The sequence below is a fragment of the Pelobates fuscus genome, chromosome 4, assembly GCF_036172605.1.
Source record: "Pelobates fuscus isolate aPelFus1 chromosome 4, aPelFus1.pri, whole genome shotgun sequence".
Classification (NCBI taxonomy): Eukaryota; Metazoa; Chordata; class Amphibia; order Anura; family Pelobatidae; genus Pelobates; species Pelobates fuscus.
In genome coordinates, this window is record NC_086320.1 from 209,549,795 (window position 1) to 209,572,116 (window position 22,322).

General features: G+C 39.4%; 1 protein-coding gene across 1 annotated transcript in view; it reads left to right on the forward strand.

Moving 5' to 3' along the window:
- The window catches only part of MOCOS (molybdenum cofactor sulfurase), a 560,804-nt gene that overhangs the window by 451,955 nt on the left and 86,527 nt on the right, over nt 1–22,322 (forward strand). The window contains exons 7-8 of the mRNA XM_063451877.1: nt 16,684–16,800; nt 18,745–19,164. Coding sequence (XP_063307947.1) covers nt 16,684–16,800; nt 18,745–19,164 — 537 coding nt within the window. The remainder of the gene's footprint in view (nt 1–16,683; nt 16,801–18,744; nt 19,165–22,322) is intronic.

Consider the following 22,322-nt stretch of genomic DNA (forward strand, 5'->3'; position numbering starts at 1 on the left):
AAAATCATATGTGTGGGTTTTATTTTCTAATGGCCACATCTTACATTAGAATTCAAAACACAAAATTCCTACCCAGATGAAATAAGGAATGTTTAAGTATTGTTGCACACAGCATAAAGGTAATTTCTGGCAGTTGCTTTTTCACAACATAGTGAGACATTGGCTATTCTTTACTGTGTCACAATCCATTTGTTTTCTTTTTTATGACAAGCTTGTTAAATACATTTTCAGCATGTCAAGCCATAGAACTATGTTCCTGACTTTAATATGTTTGTAGCTCCCTAAATACATTATTTAAGGTGTGCAGAAGTGCACCATTCATGGTGTTTTGGTTACCCAATGCCATTGTTCTTTAATGCTGTTTATAATGTGACATTGTTAAATTGTTTGTTTTATAGCAAAATGTACTATGAGGTGCATTCATAGAACAGGAGTTGTGGTTAATTTACAAGGGAGTTGTAAATTTAAACAGAAAATATGGATGCTAGAACTTTTTTACCATTTCAGTAACACTGGCCTACAACATGAGTGCCTTTGAAGTGTCTTTATTTTGCACCCAAATCATCGGGCCCTCTTTTCTATCCTAATGTCCCTTTTTTCTAGAAGGTCCATATTGTTGGTGTGTCTGAGTGTTTACCAGAGCTCCCCAGCAATAATATTCCCAGTAATGCGTCTCCAACTATAGTAAATGTGTTTATAAATCAGTCTGTGTAACTAAAATATAGTTCAGTTGTGTACATTTTTATTAGCAAGTTACCCAAAATTTCTTAAAACAGCACCAACCCTGGACACCCCACCCCTGAAATTTAAAGTGTCCCCCCTTGCCTATCTGTAAGTTTTAAGGTATGAAAATGCAATAGCGTAGTCAAGTGCACAAATCCTTGAATGTATAAAAGTTCATTTTAGGGGTGTAGATTTCTGTAAATCTGTAAAGGTAGTGGATTTTAGATGTGGCTGCTAAGACTTTGGGAAGGACCTAAGCTGCTATGACGTTTCTGTGAGTTACTCGTGAAATGAAGTGGATTGTATATCGAGCATCATATAAATATCAGCATTGACAATTGCCACATTTGAGATTTATAAAGACATTATTTTGTCTTTTTTTGACAGGTATTAAAAACGTTTGATAACATAATAGGATACTTTTCTAGCATAGTAATTGTCATGTTTAGTCGTATTTTATTCTAAACAGACTTTCTAAGCATTGCCCTTTGTTTTTATAAGGGAATGGAATATCAAGGCACATGTATGCCTAGAAAAATGAGTGAATTAATACATGGCTAAGCAAAAATGTTCTAGATGCTGCACATTACCAATAAAACAATGTTTTTCTCTTGGTAATACAAATATAGACAATCTGTTCATTGGTTATATAAGTACAGTGGGACCTCGGTTTACAAACGACTCGGTTAACATAATTTTCGGTTTACAAATGAAAATGCATTGAAAATAATGCCTCGGTTTACAATTTTTTTTTTGCAATACAAAGCAAGTTTCCCCAGGATGCATTGCACCTGGGAGCTTTATAGCACTGCCCCCTGCATGCTGGAGCCTGTGGGTAGCACGTGGCGTCGAGTTTGGAGGTGTTGGAGTGGCTTTTGCATCACGTTTTGGAGCCATTCTTGAAATTGTTTGCAGTTGTTTTGGGACTTTTTGGTGCATTTCTCAAGCTGTGGAAAGGTAGGGAGCTGAGTTTTGTCGTTTGCATGCCTTTTATTGTGTGTTCTGCATTGTGGGTTGGTTTCCATGCCAGCTCATTTTGACTTTTTTTCTGACCTCCAGAATTGATTAATTGTTTTTCAATGCATTCCTCGCAATAAGAAACGTCCTGGAGAACACATTAAATTTGTAAACCGAGGTCCCACTGTACTTTCATTGCAATCCTGCATCTATAATCAACCCCACCTAAAAGAGAGGTGTTTGTTTTCCTATTAGTAATTATGTAATGAAAAAAAGCACAAGAATGTTAAACAGGCACTCTAGAAGGTGTGATGAAACACCAAACCAAGTTTAACCCCTTAGTGACAAGACTGTTTTTCAGTTTCCTTACCATTAAGGAGCAGGGCTGTTTTTACATTTCTACAGTGTTTGCGTTTAGCTGTAATTTTTCTCTTACTTATTTACTTTACCCACACATATTATATAATTTTTTTCTCGCCATTAAATGGTCTTTCTAAAGATACCATTATTTTCATCATATCGTATAATTTACTATAATTTTTTTAAATATAATGAAACATTTTTTAAAAACACACTTTTTCTAATTTTGACCCCCAAAATCTGTTACGCATCTACAACCGCCAAAAAAACCCTTTCTGTCTCATTAGAGATTTTTGCCAGAGGCTCAAGGAAGCAAGGTGAATGGTTAGAGTTAGGACCCACCTAGGGGGGTCTGCCTTGATGTGGCAGGTGGGCTCAATCCTCTCATGGCCATTGGAGGTAACTAAAAGACCTCCATTTGTTTTAAAAATACATAGGGATAAAGGATAGAGCGCAAGTAACATGTTTTTCTTTGGTTTTTACTATGTATTGGGGCTGATGTGTACTGTAGTCATTGCAGCCGCCCAGTAGTGATGGGAGTTGAGCGCAGGACTTTTCTTTCTGCAACCGCCAAAAAACACCCGTGCTAAATAGTTTCTAAATGTTGTCCTGAGTTTAGAAATACCCATTGTAACATATTCTTAGATTATTATTTTCTTTTATAGGGCTAGAAGTACAAGTAGGACATTCCTGTTTCAAAATATATATTTTTTAAAATGTATCAATAGTGACATTGTAACACTGTTATCTGCCATAAATCTCTGTATCACATGTACATATTTCTTTAAAGTAGACAACCCAGTGTATTCAATATGGGGTATGTCCAGTCTTTTTTTTAGGAGTCACTTAGTCACAATCATTGGCCAAAGTTAGCATTTATATTTCTTTTTGTGTTAAATATGCAAAAAACAATTATGAACGCTAACTTTGGCCAGTGTTTGTGAATAAGTGGCTACTAAAAAATACTGGACATACCCCATTTGCAATACCTTGGGTTGTCTTCTTTTGCAAATGGTATGCCATCATGGGGGTGATTATTATTCCTGCGCTACCATATGCTCTCAAAGGCAACATAACCAATCTGGCAAATTTCAATATGAAAAAACAGAAAATCAACCCTTATATTTGACCATGTAACTTTTAAAAACACTATAAAACCTGTACATGGGAGGTACTTTGGAGACTTTGCTGAACACAAATATTAGTGTTTCAAAACAGTAAAATGTATCACAACAATTATATAATCAGTGTAAATGCTGTTTGTGTGTGAAAAATGCAAAAAAACTAATTTTCACTGACAATTTCAGCGCTGTGATATGTTTTACTGTTTTGAAACACTAATATTTGTGTTCAGCGATGTCTCCAGAGTAAAAGAGTACCCCCCATGTACAGGTTTTAGGGTGTCATGGAAAGTTACAGGGTTAAATACAGTGCTAGCAAATTAAATTTGTCCTGGGTTGTCAGGCAGGTCCCTCAAATTGCAAAAAAAATTACTTAATTATGTAAAAATATTAAATAAATGTACATGTAGAATTTAAATATATATATATATATATATATATATACACACATATTTATATATTTGAAGTCTAGGTTTATATTTATGAAATTATTTATGTCATTAAGTATATAGATATATGTATATTTTTTGTATTAATTTTATTTATTTATACATACTTATTTATATATATCTATATATATATAATTTAATTTTAAGTGTATTTTGATATAAATATACATTAATATCAAAATACAGTTAGAATAAGATTACATATACCTAGCATTTAAAATATATATATATATATATATATATATATATATATATATATATATATATATATTGGGGGCGTGGCCTGGCTGCTCAAGAGAGTGGATGTGTGAGTAACCAGCTCCGTGGAGGGTGAGAAGAAAACAGCGATTAGCAAAGCGGCAGTAACTCCAATCCAACACAGGTGAATACCTACCACTTACCTAAAGCAGTCATGTCCCACAAATCCGCAAAAAAGCAAAATTACGCCCGCCAGCGTTGCAAATCGCGGCCTTAACATCGCCGCGACGGATCCCCCAAGATGGCGCCGGCGGCCCATCATCCCCTGCAGCATGCTCGGACAAGAGCGATACTACCTCTGTCTCCGTGGACAACTCTGCCCCTGCATCAGAGAATGCCCTACATAAAATGCTAAAAGACCTGCAGCAAACACTTCAGGCGGAATTCGCCAAACTAGCCAGGGACGTCAGGGCTGACATTAAAGCTATCAGTGAGCGCACATCTAAGCTAGAAGACAAAGCAGACGAAATAATTGAGGCCCACAATAATTTGGCAGACACTTATGAATCCCTTGAGGAGAAGGTTAACTACTTAACTGCCAAGATTGCAGACCAGGAGGACCGCGATAGGCGCAACAATATCCGCCTGCGCGGCATACCTGAACACGTCACCGCATCAGAGCTTAAGGCCTATACGCAGACATTATTTAAAACGCTCTGCCCTGATCTCAGAGAACAAGATCTTTACATTGATCGCATACACCGGCTGCCAAAACCACGTTTTCTTGCGGCCACTATACCACGAGATGTACTAGCCAGAATTCACTTTTTCACAACGAAATAAATTATAATGCGCACAGCCAGAGACACCACTGATATGCCAGCGGAATACACTGGAATCAAGCTCTTTGTTGATCTATCGGCGGCCACACTGGCGAAAAGAAAATCGTTTTTGTCCATCACCAAAGCACTACGCCAGGTGAATATCCTCTACAAATGGGGATATCCTACACGTTTAATCGTGAAGAGGAATGGCATTGAATACCAGATGAAGACCGAAGCTGAAGGCATTCAACTTTTGACAGAGTGGAATATAAAGTTTGGGCACTCAAATGGCAGATGAAATTTAATGTTGAAAAATGCAAAGTTATGCACTTCGGCGTAAAGAATACACAAGCAACGTATACCCTTAATGGAAGTGAATTAGGGATAACAACACACGAAAAGGACTTGGGAATTGTTATAGACAACAAACTATGCAACAATGTGCAATGTCAATCAGCAGTGGCCAAGGCCAGTAAGGTATTGTCATGCATGAAAAAGGGCATTCATTCTCGGGACGAGAATATCATTTTGCCTCTCTATAAATCACTGGTAAGACCACATATTGAATATGCTGTGCAATTTTGGGCACCTGTTCTAAAGAAGGATATCATGGCACTAGAAAAAGTGCAGAGGCGGGCTACAAAATTAATAAAAGGAATGGAACATATCAGCTATGAAGAAAGGTTAACAAATTTAAACCTATTTAGTTTAGAAAAACGTCGCCTGAGAGGGGATATGATAACATTATACAAATATATTCGGGGCCAATACAAACCATTGTGTGGAAATCTATTCACAAACCGGACTTTACATAGGACACGAGGCCATGCGTTTAGACTGGAAGAAAGAAGATTTCGTCTAAGGCAAAGGAAAGGTTTTTTTACTGTAAGAACAATCAGGATGTGGAATTCTCTGCCTGAAGAAGTGGTTTTATCAGAGTCCATACAGATGTTCAAACAGCTACTAGATGCATACTTGCAAAGACAGAATATTCAAGGATATAATCTCTCAATGTAGGGTAATAACTGCTTGATTCAAGGATACATCTGACTGCCATTCTGGGGTCAAGAAGGAATTTTTTGTCCTAGCTTGTTGCAAAATTGTGCTTCAAACTGGGTTTTTTTTTTTTTTTTGCCTTTTGGATCAACAGCAAAAAAACAGGTGTGAGGAAGGCTGAACTTGATGGACGCAAGTCTCTTTTCAGCTATCTAACTATGTAACTATGTAACTATGTAACAGCGTTCTGAAGAGGATCGATCAAATAACAGCCGCAAATCACCAGCGAAAATCTCTAAAGACTGGATACAGGTCTCAAGACCTAAGTGAAGGACTACTGCAAAACGGGCCGAGAAACCCGTGGCTCAACTGCTCTTCTGAATCGAAATGGACTAGTATCACGTGAGGTTGATAACTTGCATCTATAAATAAGGTTATGTTGTATTTGATTATTACCGTGGCCCGTTTGGCTACTATTCTGTCCCACATGGGTGATTCTCTAACAATAACACAGCTAAATGTTAAACTATATGTGTATCCATAGGGACATAATGGGATACTGACACAGGACGAGTGATAGTTACTGCTCATCTTTTGAATTCACCCTCCCCCAACTTGGCTTCAAGCGGCCAATACTTTTTCATCAGACACTGGACGGTATGTCCTGGAGTGTCCCTTTGTATATAGTTGCCATCTGGCATATTGTGTTCTTTTTTCTATTCCCTTTTTTATTATTCCCCCTCCCCACTATGGAACCTGAATGTGTACACAGGCCAAAATAATATGCAGTCTCAACGCAAGTTGATTAGGAGTGATGATGATGTACCGCCAATAAGGCGACTGGCATCTCCTCGGGCACCTTTGCTCAAGTGCAGGTTAGATTCCCATCGATCACTGCACTACAAAAAGGGAAAGACCAAAATAATGATATACCATTGCTATATTCATAGTAGAATTTATGTTTTGTTTACTTTTAAGATCAATATTCTGAAGGATGGGCGACGACAGGCTTTATTCCGGGAATGCACCCGGGTTGGTTATGTCCCAAATACCCACAGCAATCATACCTACCGCTAAGATGCATCTAAACATAATGTCCCTTAACACTTAAACTCACCGCACAAGAGGAGTTACAAAGTTACAGATTAATGTAGCATTCTTTCAAGAAACTCACTTTCTGAAATCTAATATGCCCAAATTCTCATCTAAACATTTTCCAATAGGTTTCCATGTGGGGTATGTTAAGAAAAAGAGAGGTGTATCGATATTGATAAATAAAGATGTTGCGTTCTCGTTTCACCACAAAGTTAGTGACAGGGAGGGTAGGTTCTTACTGCTACAATGTTTATTGAATAATGAACCCTACACACTGACAATCAACTGCAGTTCGCTAACAAAAAACTTTCGCTAACCCAAACAAATCTATTTGGAACATTGGTCATAGGGGGTGACACGAACTTTGTAATAGATGACGTGATGGACACGACCTCAGCAAATATTGTAACAAAAGCCACAGCCCAAAGAAGGTCAGTTATTACATCACACCTCAGGAAGGCAATCCACACGGCGGGACTTTTAGACGCGTGGAGAGTACTTCACCCTTCAGATAGGGATTACACATTTTACTCCCCAGTACACAACTCATATTCACGTATAGACAGATTTTTAATACACTCCTCCACAACCCCAAAAGTACACACTGTAAATATAGGGACAATCACGTGGTCTGACCATGCGCCCATTACAATCTCACTGCAGGAACGCTTTCCCTCTAAGGGACGCGGAGCATGGCGACTTAACGAAACCTTACTGAAGGACCCCCATGTTAAACACCAAATTACGGAGGATCTCAAAGATTATTTTGACCTAAATACCACTCCCGACTCCCCTATAGAGATGGTCTGGCAAGCCCATAAAGCTGTGATTAGAGGGTCATTCATTAAACATGCTAGCCAAGCCAAAAAGCAAAGGGAGAAAGAATACTCCTTACTCATCAATGAAATCACAGCTCTCACACATGCTAACAAACTAAGCCCTTCAGTGACGCATAGTGAGACACTTCGCCATCTCCAAACCAAATTGAACGAAATAGAATTAGAAAAAACTAATTATATCTTACAACGCTATAAACATAAATTTTTTGCTAATGGGAACAAATCAGGTTCGGTCTTAGCGACCAAACTAAAAGCTAGAATGGGTAACACTAGGGTGGCCTGGATCTACACCTCGACACGCAAAAAATTGATGAATCCACAAGAAATTGTGGAGGAGTTTGCACACTACTATAGTACACTCTACAACCTCAAGGATGATAAGGTCACACATACTCCCTCTCTCTCCCAAATACAAACGTTTTTGAATACAGTTGACCTTCCCACATTGCGACAATCTGAAATTGACTCACTCATCCAACCGATCTCTGAACAAGAATTGTGGCAAATCGGGGGGGCGGGGCCGGACCGCCAACAGGATCAGACGTGCCCTGTCTGAGCTCCCGCTTTGGAGGACCGAAAATTGGTGCAAACTGGAGGCAAACTCCCTCTAACAACCGGCAACGGAGAACAAACTGAGCCCCAGACCCTGGGGTACGAGGAGATACCCCTCAAGACCCTATCTGGCACCTACAGTAACCCGACGACGGCCCCAGGCGCGTTGGAGCTTGAGCCAGGAAGAGACGGCCGCTCTCCTGGGTCTCCGGTTGGTGTCCGGCCTCCTCCCCCCCCCTCTGGACCGGGGGGGTCATCCCGGTCTACATAAACGTCAGCAACTCCTATCACGCTAAGCTAGGCGTCAAACGATCACCCTGCTGGGGAAAGCTCACCGGCAGCACCCTCCCAAGATGGCCGCCGCACGCCAGCCACATGGGCGAGGTACCCACGGACTGGAACTTGCACACAGAGGTAATCATCCAGCGCCATCTGAACACCACAATGTCCTGCCCCAAGGCTGTGTCAGCTCACTATACTACACTAAACTAAGTGAGACTCTCCCGGATCCCATTCATGCAGGGGCTCTATGGAAGCACAGACAGGCAGTCCTCAAACCCGCGTTCAAGATGGCGGAGACCATGTGCGCAGGGCCTGCAATCCAGAACACAGGACGATCGGCAGCCACCACCCGAGCTTGCTCACGGGTAATGGACGACAGAACCAGACTGTACATTAGACCTGCCTATCTCCCAGCGGTTCCTGCGAACCTTGATCAACAAGAAGCCTCCCCGCACTTGAGGCTCCACAAAGCCTCCTGCAACGCAACAAGCCTGCTCACCGACGGGCAGAACAGGACAAAGAGCCCAATCAGGGCCCACCAGAGAAAGAACCCCGAAGGGAAACCGACCTTGCCACACGGATGACTCCAACACCGAGAGACTCACACACTGCATCAGCAGCTCAGTAGAGCAGGCATCGGGTGAGCATTGATTAATCCAAGCACCGGAGGGGGCTCCTGAGCAGCAGAACAGTGTTGTAATACTCTACTGACTCTCTCTACCTAATCCCTTAGCAGTCAATTAGTTAACAGATCTCAACTAAAGCAATGTTTTCTCCCTTACAAACGTCAACTTTGATTTTACTCTTGTTTTGTACAGTTTATACTGAGCTCACCTTTATTTTACTATATGTAATTGATTAAGCTTGTTATTATTGGTCAGTATCAGTGCCTACGATATGTACTCACTATAACGAAACTGGTTCTCTTATCACTCATATGCACTGTATAGTTTCCAACACTGTTCTTTCATGTTATAAAAAAAAAAAAAGTGCTGTACTGCTGACATTTCACAACAAACTTGATCTTAACCTCATTGTATTGGAAAAATTTCTCACTTGAAAATGTCACTGTGTACTTGTTAACTAAACCATGCACTACAAAAATAAAGAATAAAAAAAAAAAAGAATTGTGGCAAATCGTTCGTAAATTACCACTTCACAAATCACCGGGACCAGACGGACTCACTAATATTTACTACCAGACATTCTTTCCCACCCTGGCCCCCTCCCTGACAGCACTTCTCAATCATTGTTTCTCCAAAGGAGATTTACTGCCTGAAATGCTACAAGCACATGTATCTACATTACCGAAACCTGGCAAACCGTCCACAACATGCCAGAATTTCAGACCCATATCACTGTTAAACAGCGATACTAAACTTTACGCTAAAATCCTGGCTGAAAGATTGAAACATATTTTAACTCGGATTATACATAATGATCAATCAGGGTTTGTGACTTCCAGGCAAGGGTCGGATAATACGAGGAAAATTCTTAATGTGCTAGCACATATGGAATCAGCACATATGGAGGGCCTTCTCTTAGCGCTGGACGCGGAGAAGGCCTTCGATAGGTTAAATTGGCACTATATGGAACAAGTTTTACTAAAATTCGGCTTCCCTGAACCATTTATAAAAGGTGTCTTCGCCCTATACAACAAACCCTCAGCCAAAGTAGCTAATGCAGGTTTTATTTCGCACCCCTTTCCAATCACAAATGGCACACGCCAAGGCTGTCCATTATCGCCTTTTTTATTTGTACTGTCATTAGAACCGCTAGCAGATAAGCTACGGAAGAATGCTGACATAACTGGAATAACCATATCCAATATGGAATGTAAACTTTCAATGTTTGCAGATGATGTTCTTGTTACCCTGTCCAACCCGACTCACTCTCTTCCCCATCTCATGCAAACACTACAAAATTATAGCATGATCTCCTACTATAAGCTAAATCAAACTAAGACACAAGCCCTACCACTGAGACTACCACACGCTACTGTTCAAACATTGATAGATAAATTCTCCTTTGACTGGAGTCGTGCCCATATTACATACCTAGGTATAAAGATATCATCCACATTCAGAGACATAATTAAACATAACCTCTCGTCATTACCACAAATGTGCACTAAAATACTTTACAAGTGGAAAGACGTGATGCTCTCATGGCTTGGGAGAGTAAATACCGTTAAAATGGTGTTACTCCCCAAGCTACTATATATATTTCGGATGATACCGATCCCAATTTCTCCAACGCTTGGCAAACAAGTACAAAAGATTCTATCCACATTTATTTTGGGGGGGAAAAGACCTCGGTTATCTCATAACCTTCTACAAACCCCGACATTAAAAGGAGGACTAGGTGTTCCTAATGTAATGAAATACCAGAAAGCGGCAGTACTGGAAACGGCAGTCAAGCTACATGCCCCTAACTCCACACTACAGTGGGTAGATATAGAAAATAATCATAGTCCAATGGGATCGACGATAGAGTTCATGTGGACACCTAAGCAATTTAGGAAACATACCCATACTCTGCTGCCTCTCTCTCTTCTCACTTCTAGCGTGGGATACTTTGCATCACAAAAGCATACCTAAGTTTTTACCATGGGCACCGTTAAAAGTGCTCGCAGCGATATCACCCTGGCTCTCTGTGCATAAATGGAAGACGTTGGGAAACTCTCGAATTATAGATATTTGTAGGCAAGGAGAGATCCTGCCTTTCCCAGAACTCCAAACTGCCTACGACTTACCCCATTCTTTCATATTCCCTAACTTGCAACTAAAGAACATCATAACACACAGAGTCGCCAACCATGTAGATATGGTCCGTTGGCCGGACAAAACCCAGCTTGCACTATACGACCGATGCCATAAATCTCCAGTTAAGGTCAAAACCTTATCGTTAAGTGTTGATTGAACAGAACCCTGAACCGAAGGCCGCATATAAAGGCCAATGGAATAGAGAGATCCCACAGAATTTCACGGCAGAACAATGGCTTCACTCACTTCTAGCGTTGAAAGGGGTTACCTCCTGTTATTCCCATATAGAATCACATAGGAAACTTATCTACCGATGGTATCTCACACCAGACAGATTACACCAAATATACCCTAATCTCCCGGATAGTTGCTGGAGGTGTTTCAAGGCCAAAGGTACAATGACCCATATATGGTGGGACTGCCCTCTCCTTGCCCCTTTATGGGAAGAAACCCAACAATTATGGAATGAAGTAGGCTCTCTGCCCTTAACCTTGACACCACAGATCAGTATCTTCTTGTTAACACCTGATGCTTTGACACACCCAGACAAACAATTACTAAGCATACTGATTCTAGCTACACGCAATCTTATTGCCGCCCATTGGAAACAAACCTCATGTCCCCAACCTATTCTTCTACACCGAAAAACTCGGCAATTTCTGAAATATGAAATGCTATCAGCCAACACGGCTAAACAATTGTCTACATCCCAACATAACTGGCATCAGTGGAACTCCAATGCCTATGTAATTCAGAAGGGGAAAGGGTAATAATATAATCACTTCCCATGGGGAACAAGAGTGGGCATTAACAGTTGATAGCTTCTAGTTTCCAACCTGAACATTTTGCTGAACAGTTTATAATTTTTGAGACACCGGTGCTATAGGACAACAGAATTAGAGAATGCCTTGTATGGCACTAGACATTGTAGCATGTTTTAAGGTACTATGACATAAGATATTGTATTGTATCTTAGTAAAGTATATTTTGATACTATTGCATTGTACGTGGAGGTATCATCTTCTGACATATGTTTATATATGCTTATACATAAATCCATTTTCTAATATGTGCATATATTGGCTGACCTGTGTACACCTTGTACGGCTATAAACCACCCAACCTCATTACAGCTCAGTGAGTAACACTGCAACATGTTATATCGGGCTATTATTAGTACTGCATTTCTTTCCCCCCCCGATCCCTTTTTCTTTTCTGTACCCCATATTTTGTGAAAATCTTTCAATAAAATTTAAATTTGAAAAAATATATATATTTACATTTTTATTTATTTTTAATTATTATTTATTCTTTATACTAATATTTATATAGTTATTATATATATATATATATATATATATGTGTGTGTGTGTGTGTGTGTGTGTAATTTTACTCTAAGTGTATTTTTATATTAATATATGCATATATTAATAAAGAAATACACTTAGTATGATGTTATCTATAAGATAGATTATATAGATATAATATATGTGTATATATGTATATATACATATACTATATCTATATAATCTATATAATATATTAAAATATATATATATATAGATAGATTTTTTTTTATTATTTTTTTATTTTTTTTTAACATTTTTATTTTACGCATGCAGGGAAACTGCCTGTCAGTTCAGGCTGTCCCCATGCAGGCAGCACTATGGATGCCTATTGCGGCCATTTGACCGCTCTTTCAGAGCGATCACATGGCCCGCGGGGGCCTAATTTGCCGAGGGGGGACTGCCTAGGCTGTCAGACAATTACCCCCCAGACGGAGAACACCGATCGCCAGTGGGGGAACGGCGACGATCGGGTAAGTAATAAGGAATACCGCAGACATACCAGGTACTTCCGAGGTCCTTAAGGACCATTTCGTGTAGACGTACCTAGTACGTCCGAGGTCGGGAAGGGGTTAACATAATGAATTATGTGTTTTACATGGATGGAGAAACGAGTGCTTAATTTACTCAAACTTCAAACTAGAGATACAAACGTTCTATAATGCATTGTGGCACTTTTAAAATAATCTTTGTGGAATTTTATGTACATAGTAGGTTTTTCCAATCCAGTTATTATGGCCTCAAAGTTAAAATTCATTTAGAATTCCCAACAGTTCTCACTTTAGTAAATAACCCTGAGTGGGTATTTCAAAAGAAATTTAAATTACAAACCGATACAAGGCTGAGCAGAACAATCAATAAGCCTAAATGGAGTAGTCTGACAAGTTAGGAAGATGGAAATATGCCCAAAACAGTATGACATGCTAACATTTAACAGGTTCCTTTGATTGTATTGATGGATGCATGCATTGGTCCCAAACCATAATATAGTTTTACTATATAGCAAACCGCTAACATCACAGACATTTAAAGGAACACTATAGGGTTAGGAACTCAAACATCTATTCCTGACCCTATAGTGTTTAACCTACCATTTAGGTGGCTTGCCCCCCCCCCCCCCCCCCCTTAGCCCTCATATAAAAGTTTAAAACTCACCTTATTTCCAGCGCTGTGACATCATCAAAATGGCCGATTTCTAGCCGATTCAGTGCTTTCCCACAGAGAAAGCATTGGATTGTCTAAAATCGGCACGGGGGCCGGGCCAAAAGCTGTTTTGGCCAATCAGGACCTCCTCATAGAGATGCATTGAATCAATGCATCTCTATTAGGAAAAGTCAGTGTCCCCATGCAGAGCGTGGAGACACTGAACATCAGTGCTGCTTTTTCGGCAGCACTCACCAGGGCCGAACTGGGGATACAAAGCAGCCCTGGAAAAAAGTCATTGCGCCATATATTGTCACGTGTAATATGTAAGGCTATGTCTTGCCACCCCAGATAATTGAGTAATATATAAATATATATATATTGCTTTTTCTAATATAAAATATTGGTCCTTTCAGAGTAACATTTTTAATTATACAGTAAACATACTCACATGCAGACACAGACAATCTCACTGACACACACAGGCTCATTGATACACAGCCTCATAGACAAACAACCTGTCACGTATTCATCCGCATATAAAAATGTGATTAATGACATTTACTGTTCTGACAGGAAAAGTTGTGCCGAGCAGCAATCAAATCCACAGGATCTAGTAGACAGCCACTAGAGGTGGAGTTAACCCTGCAGGGTAATTATTGCAGTTTATAAAAACTGCAATAATTACACTTGCAGGGTTAGGAGTAGTGGGAGTTGGCACCCAGACCACTCCAATGGGCAGAAGTGGTCTGGGTGCCTGGAGTGTCCATTTAAGTCCAGCCATTCTAAGGCCCGGTAATACGTTGCCTATTAGTCATCTGTGTGACACAAATCTACGTGCTGGATCAACTAGTAATCCTGACACAATCTCACTGATATACATAAGCTCATTGACATAAAAACACAAGCTCACTCACTAACAGGCACACACACACACACACAAGCAAGCTCACTCACTAGCAGGCGCACACACACACACACACACAGCTTAATGTAGTGGTTCTGGTGTCTATAGCCTGTCCCTGCAGGCTTCTCAATGTAAACACTGACTTTTTAATGAAAAGGCAGTGTTTACATTGCTTCCTAGTGACACCTCTAGTGACAGACACTCGGACGGTTACTAGAGGTACTTCATGTGTCAGTGCGGATTGGCTGAGATCATCAAGCTTGATGATCGCAGCCATTGAGGCAGGGCCAGTCGAGGGGAGACCAGCACGATGTGTGTGTGTGTGGGGGGGGGGGGGGGGGGTGGAAAGGTGAGTAAAAACACTCTTTTTAAAAACACACACAGACACACACATACACCATGACACACGCACACACCTTGACAGACACATACACCATGACAAACACACCATGACACATACAAACCCACATTACATGACATAGACAGACACACACACCATGACACAGATGCACATTATATGACATAGACAGACACACACACCATGACACAGATGCACATTACATGACATAGACAGACACACACACACACACCATGACACAGATTCACATTACATGACACAGACACACACACACACCATGACACAGACAGACAGACACACACACGCACACCATGACAGACAAACACACAATGACACACACACATATACACGAACACTGACACACATAATTGCTACCTGTGTGCAGACAGCTGTGTGTGCTGGCGGCTGCAGGGGGAGCTGGCTGTGCTGTCTCTGCTCCCCAGCGCGCAGCTTAATGAGACTGGGGTCGGAATATGACGTCATATTCCGTCCCCGGTCGCATTACGTAGCGCGAGGGCGGGGAAGCAGAGCCAGCACAGCCAGCTCCCCCTGCGGCCACCATCAGAGCTCCCCCTGCGGCTGCCATCAGAGCTCCCCCTGCGGCCGCCAGCACAGACAGCTGTCTGCCGGCCCCAGGTGCCACCTCTGAAAAGGCAGTGTTTACATGAAAATGCCTGAAGGGAACTACTATACTCACCAGAACAACTACATAAAGCTGTAGTTGTTCTGGTGACTATAGTGTCCATTTAAGAGCTAAGAAATCTAGAAATTACTTGTCCATGCATATTTAAAACTAATTGCATGATTTTTCTTTCCCACTGTAAAAGTGGTCCAAGTTCAGCTCTTTTGATATGATTAAAGAAATATATTTCTAATCATCTGTTTGACTTCATAACACCAAAAAGTCATTAGTACTTGATCAATTGCTTAAATAAACTTTGAGGAACTTTTGCAAGGAATGAGCTCCAGGCAATATTTGCTCAGTCTGAATGTATTTATTTCAGGTAATATTTGGACAGAATCTGTTGAATAAAATCATACATTAGAATTTATTGTTTTGCTATATGTACTTGTTAATACATCCAGCTAGCCACAGAAAAGTAAAAAGATGGATTCCACACAGAGATTATAACATAGTTATTTGGAAAATTGTTAGTGTATACTAAAGCCTGCAGTCTAACAGGAATTCTTTTTTCCAAGAAACACTGATGAGCTTATAAGAAGCATTTTTCATCTAATCTAATTTCCTATCTACTTCATTAAAGTGACACTCTAGCACTTAATCAGCATTGTTAAAATACATTCCTTGACTTTATACACATGATCTCAGGTTGTACAACTTTTGTCCAAAAAATGTTCAAACTTGTACCAGAATCTGGTGTAGATGAAAGATAAAGAACACAGTATTAACCCGAGCCCAGGTCAGCTATGCTTCTTCCTGAAACACTTGCTGTAAAACCCTCATACAGATCATTTACATATGGGATACAGCTCTACGGCATTTATTACATTTAAAGAAATTGATGATCTTGCTTTTGCAAATGCAAAATAACAGTACATTTCATATACACATGAGTTTTTTTGACATGCAGTTTTTTGAAAGCACATGTATATTTGGGTAGCAGCAAAATTCTGCACTCCTGAGGGGCCGTACAGGGAAAATATTATTAAATATATATAATTTTAATCTAAAAATATATCAAATGTATCACTGGCCAGTTATTGGACATATCTATCATTTACTTTGCTTTTTTATGTCATTTTGCAGGTTGACAAGATGGCTAGCTTATATAATATCCACTTCCGTACAGGATGTTTCTGCAATGCAGGAGCCTGCCAAAGACACCTAGGAATGAGCAATGCAGACATCAAGAACAATCTCCAGGTTAGTAATTTTGTAATTCAGAATGTAAGGAAATGCATTTAAAGTAGAACTACAACCTATCAAGTACTATTAACTACTATTTAACTAGGAGCAATGCCAATGGCAACATATAAGCTATACAAGATATCCGTATTATACAAAATGTTATAGAGATACATGCAAATTAACAAATTAAAAGGGGAGTTCTACATACCATAACCATCAGGGTACAAGCCATACACGTGGGGGGCCTGACCAACGTGCAGAGCACTAATGGGTCTGGCTGGGGAGATACACATATTTGTAAGTCTCTTGATGCCCCAGTTTTCTTCCATATACCCCTCATACAAGTTGAAAATTCAGCTTTTTTACCTAAAATTTGAACTGGACATTTTTTTGGTGACTGCATATATTTAAATTGCTTGCAAGGTAGACATGTGCAATTCGTTTCAGGCCGAATATGTATTCGGACAAATTTTGGGCAATTCGGACATTTGGGTACTTCCGAATGTCCGAAGTGCCGAATTACCGAGGTCCCGAAGTTCTGAAATTACCGAAGTGCCGAAGTTCCGAAGCACAGTTTTGCCTAAGTACTAATATACTGACCCAGTGGAAGAAGAATGTTACACTGTATACAATTGGAAATAAAAAGTATACAAACGTAGTCAGGATTCAGCTGTAAGCATTTGCAACACTTACAACAATCAAGTAACATACATTCATATAAAATGTAAGTTACTTGGCCAGTCAATGTAATGACAGGAATGAATAAGTAGATAACTCTCTAATTCCCACGATATTAGGGAGTTATCTACTAAAAGGCTGAAAGACCTAAATTGGTCTTTCAGCCAAATTTACTAATACTAAGTAAAGATTACTTAGTATTACTAAATTATGCCCCTACTCGCTATACCGTGAGTAGGGGGATGTCTATTAAACAGTGAGCAGCCTGAGCGGTGTGTGGGGGCCCTAAATTAGAATGTGGGGGGAGGACCTAATGTCCTCCCCACTGGCCCCCACCCCTGAGCGGTGCGTGGGGGCCCTAAATTAGAATGAGGGGGGGACCTATTGTCCTGTCCCCCACCCCTGAGCGGTGGGTGGGGGCCCTAAATACTAATTAATTAAGTAATTGGATTAAGTAACCAATCAGAGAGTTATGAGTCAAATTACACAGCTTGGGAAAATTCCAAAGAACTTTCCCATGCTGTGTAAAATGACACAGATCACTCTGATTGGTGGATTTCAAACCAACCAATCAGAGTGCTGTGGCAGGTAAATGTAGAGACTTACCTGTCAGTCTCTTCATTTACCTGTCAGAGCACTCTGATTGGATGGCTTAAACCCACCAATCAGAGTGCTCTGAGCCTAAGTGCAGGGCGGGGGAAGGCTTTATAAGCCCTGCAGAGCTCAGTCTGCGCGGAGCCCTCACCGGGTGAAGATGGATTAATTTTTGTTGCGCTTGTTTTTAGTTGCGTCGGTTATTATGGCTTTTTATTTGGCTTTTTTGGGGGCTGAAAAAAGAAGATTTTAGAAGAAAGAAAACATACCTGAGTGTCTAAGGCAAAACCAAGAACCAAGGAGATGTGAATATTTGTCCATTTGTAATTGTAATGTCTCGGGTTAAATATGTCTTAATGTGAGTATTGTTGTTATATGTGGAAATGTCTAGATAATAAGGAATAAATAGCTGGTACTGCTTTTATTCCTTCTGTTTTTTGTACTAAGGTACTTTAAGAAAAAAATTGCTTGCTTTTTTAAGTTTTACATTTTTGCATTATTTTAATAAAAAAAAGTGGATGACAGTGCATGGTATATTTATTTGATTTAGTTTGATTTAGTGTTGGCAGTTATTTGTTAACTAGAACACTATTAACATTTTCTTGTTAGTTGATTCTTTGTAAATATGAATTATCAGGAATTGTGTATCTCCATCAAAAAGTAAACCTTAATTCTCCTTTATCATAGGCCGGACATGTATGTGGGGATGACATTGATTTGATTGATGGAAGACCAACAGGCTCCATTAGAATATCATTTGGCTTTATGTCTACCTTTGAAGATGCCAGGGTTTTCTTAAAGTTCATAATCGACTCTTTCATTAAGCAACCCTCCCTATCTACAACAGAAATTAATGTTAAATCAGCTCTTACTGACAATGAGCTATCACAGCTAGAGTACAGCGCAAGGCCAATAGTTAACTTCCCTAATAAGAATGCTACTGAAGATGCAAAACCACAGGATGGCTACATCACTACCAATGTATCAACAACAGGAGATGTGTGCTTGTGTAAAACAAGGGAAATGTTATCTCTGGAGAAAAATGGAAAGAAAATCACGCTTAGCCATATCTACCTTTATCCAATTAAGTCATGTGCATCATTCCAGGTATGGTCTATATTTTTCATTAATTCATAGTTTAGTGTTGTATTATGTCCAATAAATACTGGTAACATATTTGCTATCAAATTGTTTTCATTTATTTTAAATAATTTAATTAAAATGTATGTTTATTTGGAAGATTGCAATTATATAAATAAATTGTTGTTGGAGGAGGTGGGGGGGATATTATAATGTTTTTAAATTAAATTGTTTTTTTAAGATTCTTATTCCCTCAGACTTTTAGGACGTCAAAGTCAGATACCAAAAAATAATTTGTTATTTCTAGTTCCGTTATATCTTTAAATACTGTGTATAACTAAATGCCATTAATGCAATACTCAATTTCTATTCCAGGGGAGTTTAATTTCTACCAGAGTAGACTATATATCTTATGAAATTCCCTCACCATTTATTCCAACTCCATGTGAATACTATACTTTAAGTACGTAAAAAAAACATAGAATTATATTTTTACTTCAAAACAGTAAAACATATCACAGCGATGATATTATCAGTGAAAGTGATGTTTTTTTGCATTTTTCACACACAAACGGCTCTTTCACTGATGATATCATTGTTGTAATACATGTTACTGTTTTAAAATAACTAATATTCGTGTTCAGCGAAGTCCCCGGAGTATAACAGTATCCCCCATGTACAGGTTTTATAGTGTTTTTATAAGTTACAGGGCCAAATATAAGTCTTGATTTCCATTTTTTCTCATTTCAATTTGCCAGACTGGTTATGTTGCCTTTGTAGCCCAGGAATGAGAATTACCCCCATGGCATACCATTTGCAAAAGAAGACAACCCAAGGTATTGCAAGTGGGGTATGTTCAGTCTTTTTAGTAGCCACTTAGTCACAAACACTGGCCAACGTTGGCGTTCATAATTGTTTTTTTGCATTTTTAACACAGAGACAAATATAAATGCTAACTTTGGCCAGTGTTTGTGACTAAGTGGCTACTAAAAAAGACTGGACATACCCCATATTGAATACCCTGGGTTGTCTACTTTAAAAAAAAATATGTACATGTGAGGCGTGATTCCGAGATTTATGACAGATAACAGTGTTACAATGTCACTATTGACACATTTTAAAAATATATATTTTGAAACAGCAATATCCTACTTGTACTAGAAGCTAAGAACATGTTAACATTGGATATTTCTAAACTCAGGACAACATTTAAAAACTGTTTAGCACGTGTTTTTTGGCGGTTGTAGATGCGTAACAGATTTTGGGGGTCAGTTAGAAAAGGTGTGTTTTTTTGTTTGCTTTTTTATCATATTTTATAAAAAAACATTATAGTAAATTATACGATATGATGAAAATAATGGTATCCTTAGAAATACCATTTAATGGCCAGAAAAACAGTATATAATATGTGTGGGTACAGTAAATGAGTAAGAAGAAATTTACAGCTAAACACACACACTGCAGAAATGTAAAAACAGCCCTGGTTCTTAATGGTAAGAAAATTGAAAAATGGTCTGGTCACTAAGGTGTTAATTGAATCCAATTACTCATTTTAATTGACCAATATACACAATAGGGGATACAGCTAAAATCTGTAGAAAAATAGTGTGCTATTGCTTTAAAATTAATATCAGTCACTTTTAAATTTGAACTTACTAGATAAACTAGTATAAACAGAGCTCCAAGGTGCCTCCACTAAAATTCTGGGAGGCTGGTAGGTCTCCTGGAACTGCAACCTGGACCAAAAAACCATTAGCAGTTATTTGCAATTGAAAAACTTTTATTACAGATCAAATCGCCAGGTACACTTAAAACAAAACTGTCTTACATGTTTTATCTGTGTCAAAAGGACTTCTTCATGGTCCAGCAGGTAACAATAAAGCATGGTGGAGGTTCCTAGCATTTTTGGGCTGCGTTTCTTCAATTGGAGTTGAGCATTTGGTCAGAATTATTGATTTCTTCAATTCTGAAAAATTGACAGATACCTATTCATCATTCATCAATGGGGTCTGCTGGCCCCAAATCTGATCTTGCCCAAAATGTATTAAGCAGCATTACCATAACCCCATTTATGCATCTAAAGTAATTAAAAATGATCTGCAGTGTAAAGGAGAACCAGGAGTCCAGTTAATAATGATATGACCCTCGCAGAGCCCTCATCTCAACATCATTAAAGGATCACTAGAGTGTCAGGAAAACAAACTCTTTTCCTGACCCTGTAGCATCCCCGGGACCCCCCCCCCCCCCACCCTCAGGGCCCCCTCCCTTGGCGCTGAAAGGGTTAAAACCTTACCTTACTTTATCCAGCGCCGGTCCTCCCCCACCGACGTCCGCTCCCTTGATGAGCGGAATGCGCATGCGCGGCATTCTCAATGCTTTCCTATGGACGAATTTCGCATCCAGCATTGCAGAAGCGCCTTTAGCAGCTGTCAGGAAGACAGCCACTAGAGGTTGAGTTAAATTCTGCAATGTATACATTGAGCTGAAGTGGTCTGGGTGACTATAGTGTCCCATTAAATTTGTATTACATGAAGAAGCAGAAGCCCTAAAGCTGCCTAAATCCACAGAACTGTGGTTAGTTCTCCAAAATGTTTGTAACAATCTACCTGCCGAGATCCTTACAAAACCTAATGCATCACAGGCATTCTGTCAGGTCTGAGGTTACACAGCTCCATATGCAGCAATCTGCACTATGTGCTCTCGCACTTTTCTATCATGGCCAGAATTACGTTTTTCAGCAATTTGAGCTACAGTAGCTCTTTTGCGTGATGATACCAGATGAGTTAGCCTTTGCTCCCCATGTGCATAACTGAGCCTTGGGCATTCATGAACCTGATGTTGGTTCACCAGTTGTCCTTCCTTTCATTACTTTTGGTAGGTTTTAACCGCTGCAAACCCAGAAGAGTTGCATTTTGGACATACAGTGTCAAAGTCACTCAGATCTTTTCCCTTGCCCATTTTTCCTGCTTCCAACACATGAAATTCAAGAACTGACTGTTCACTTGCTACCTAATATAGCACACCCCTTGACAGATGCAATTGTAACAATATAATAAATTTTACTCACTTCACCTGTCATTGTTTTTAGTGTATATATCAGTATGTGTCTGTGCGTGTATGTATATGTGTGTATATATGTGTGTGTGTGTATATATATATATATATATATATATATATATATATAT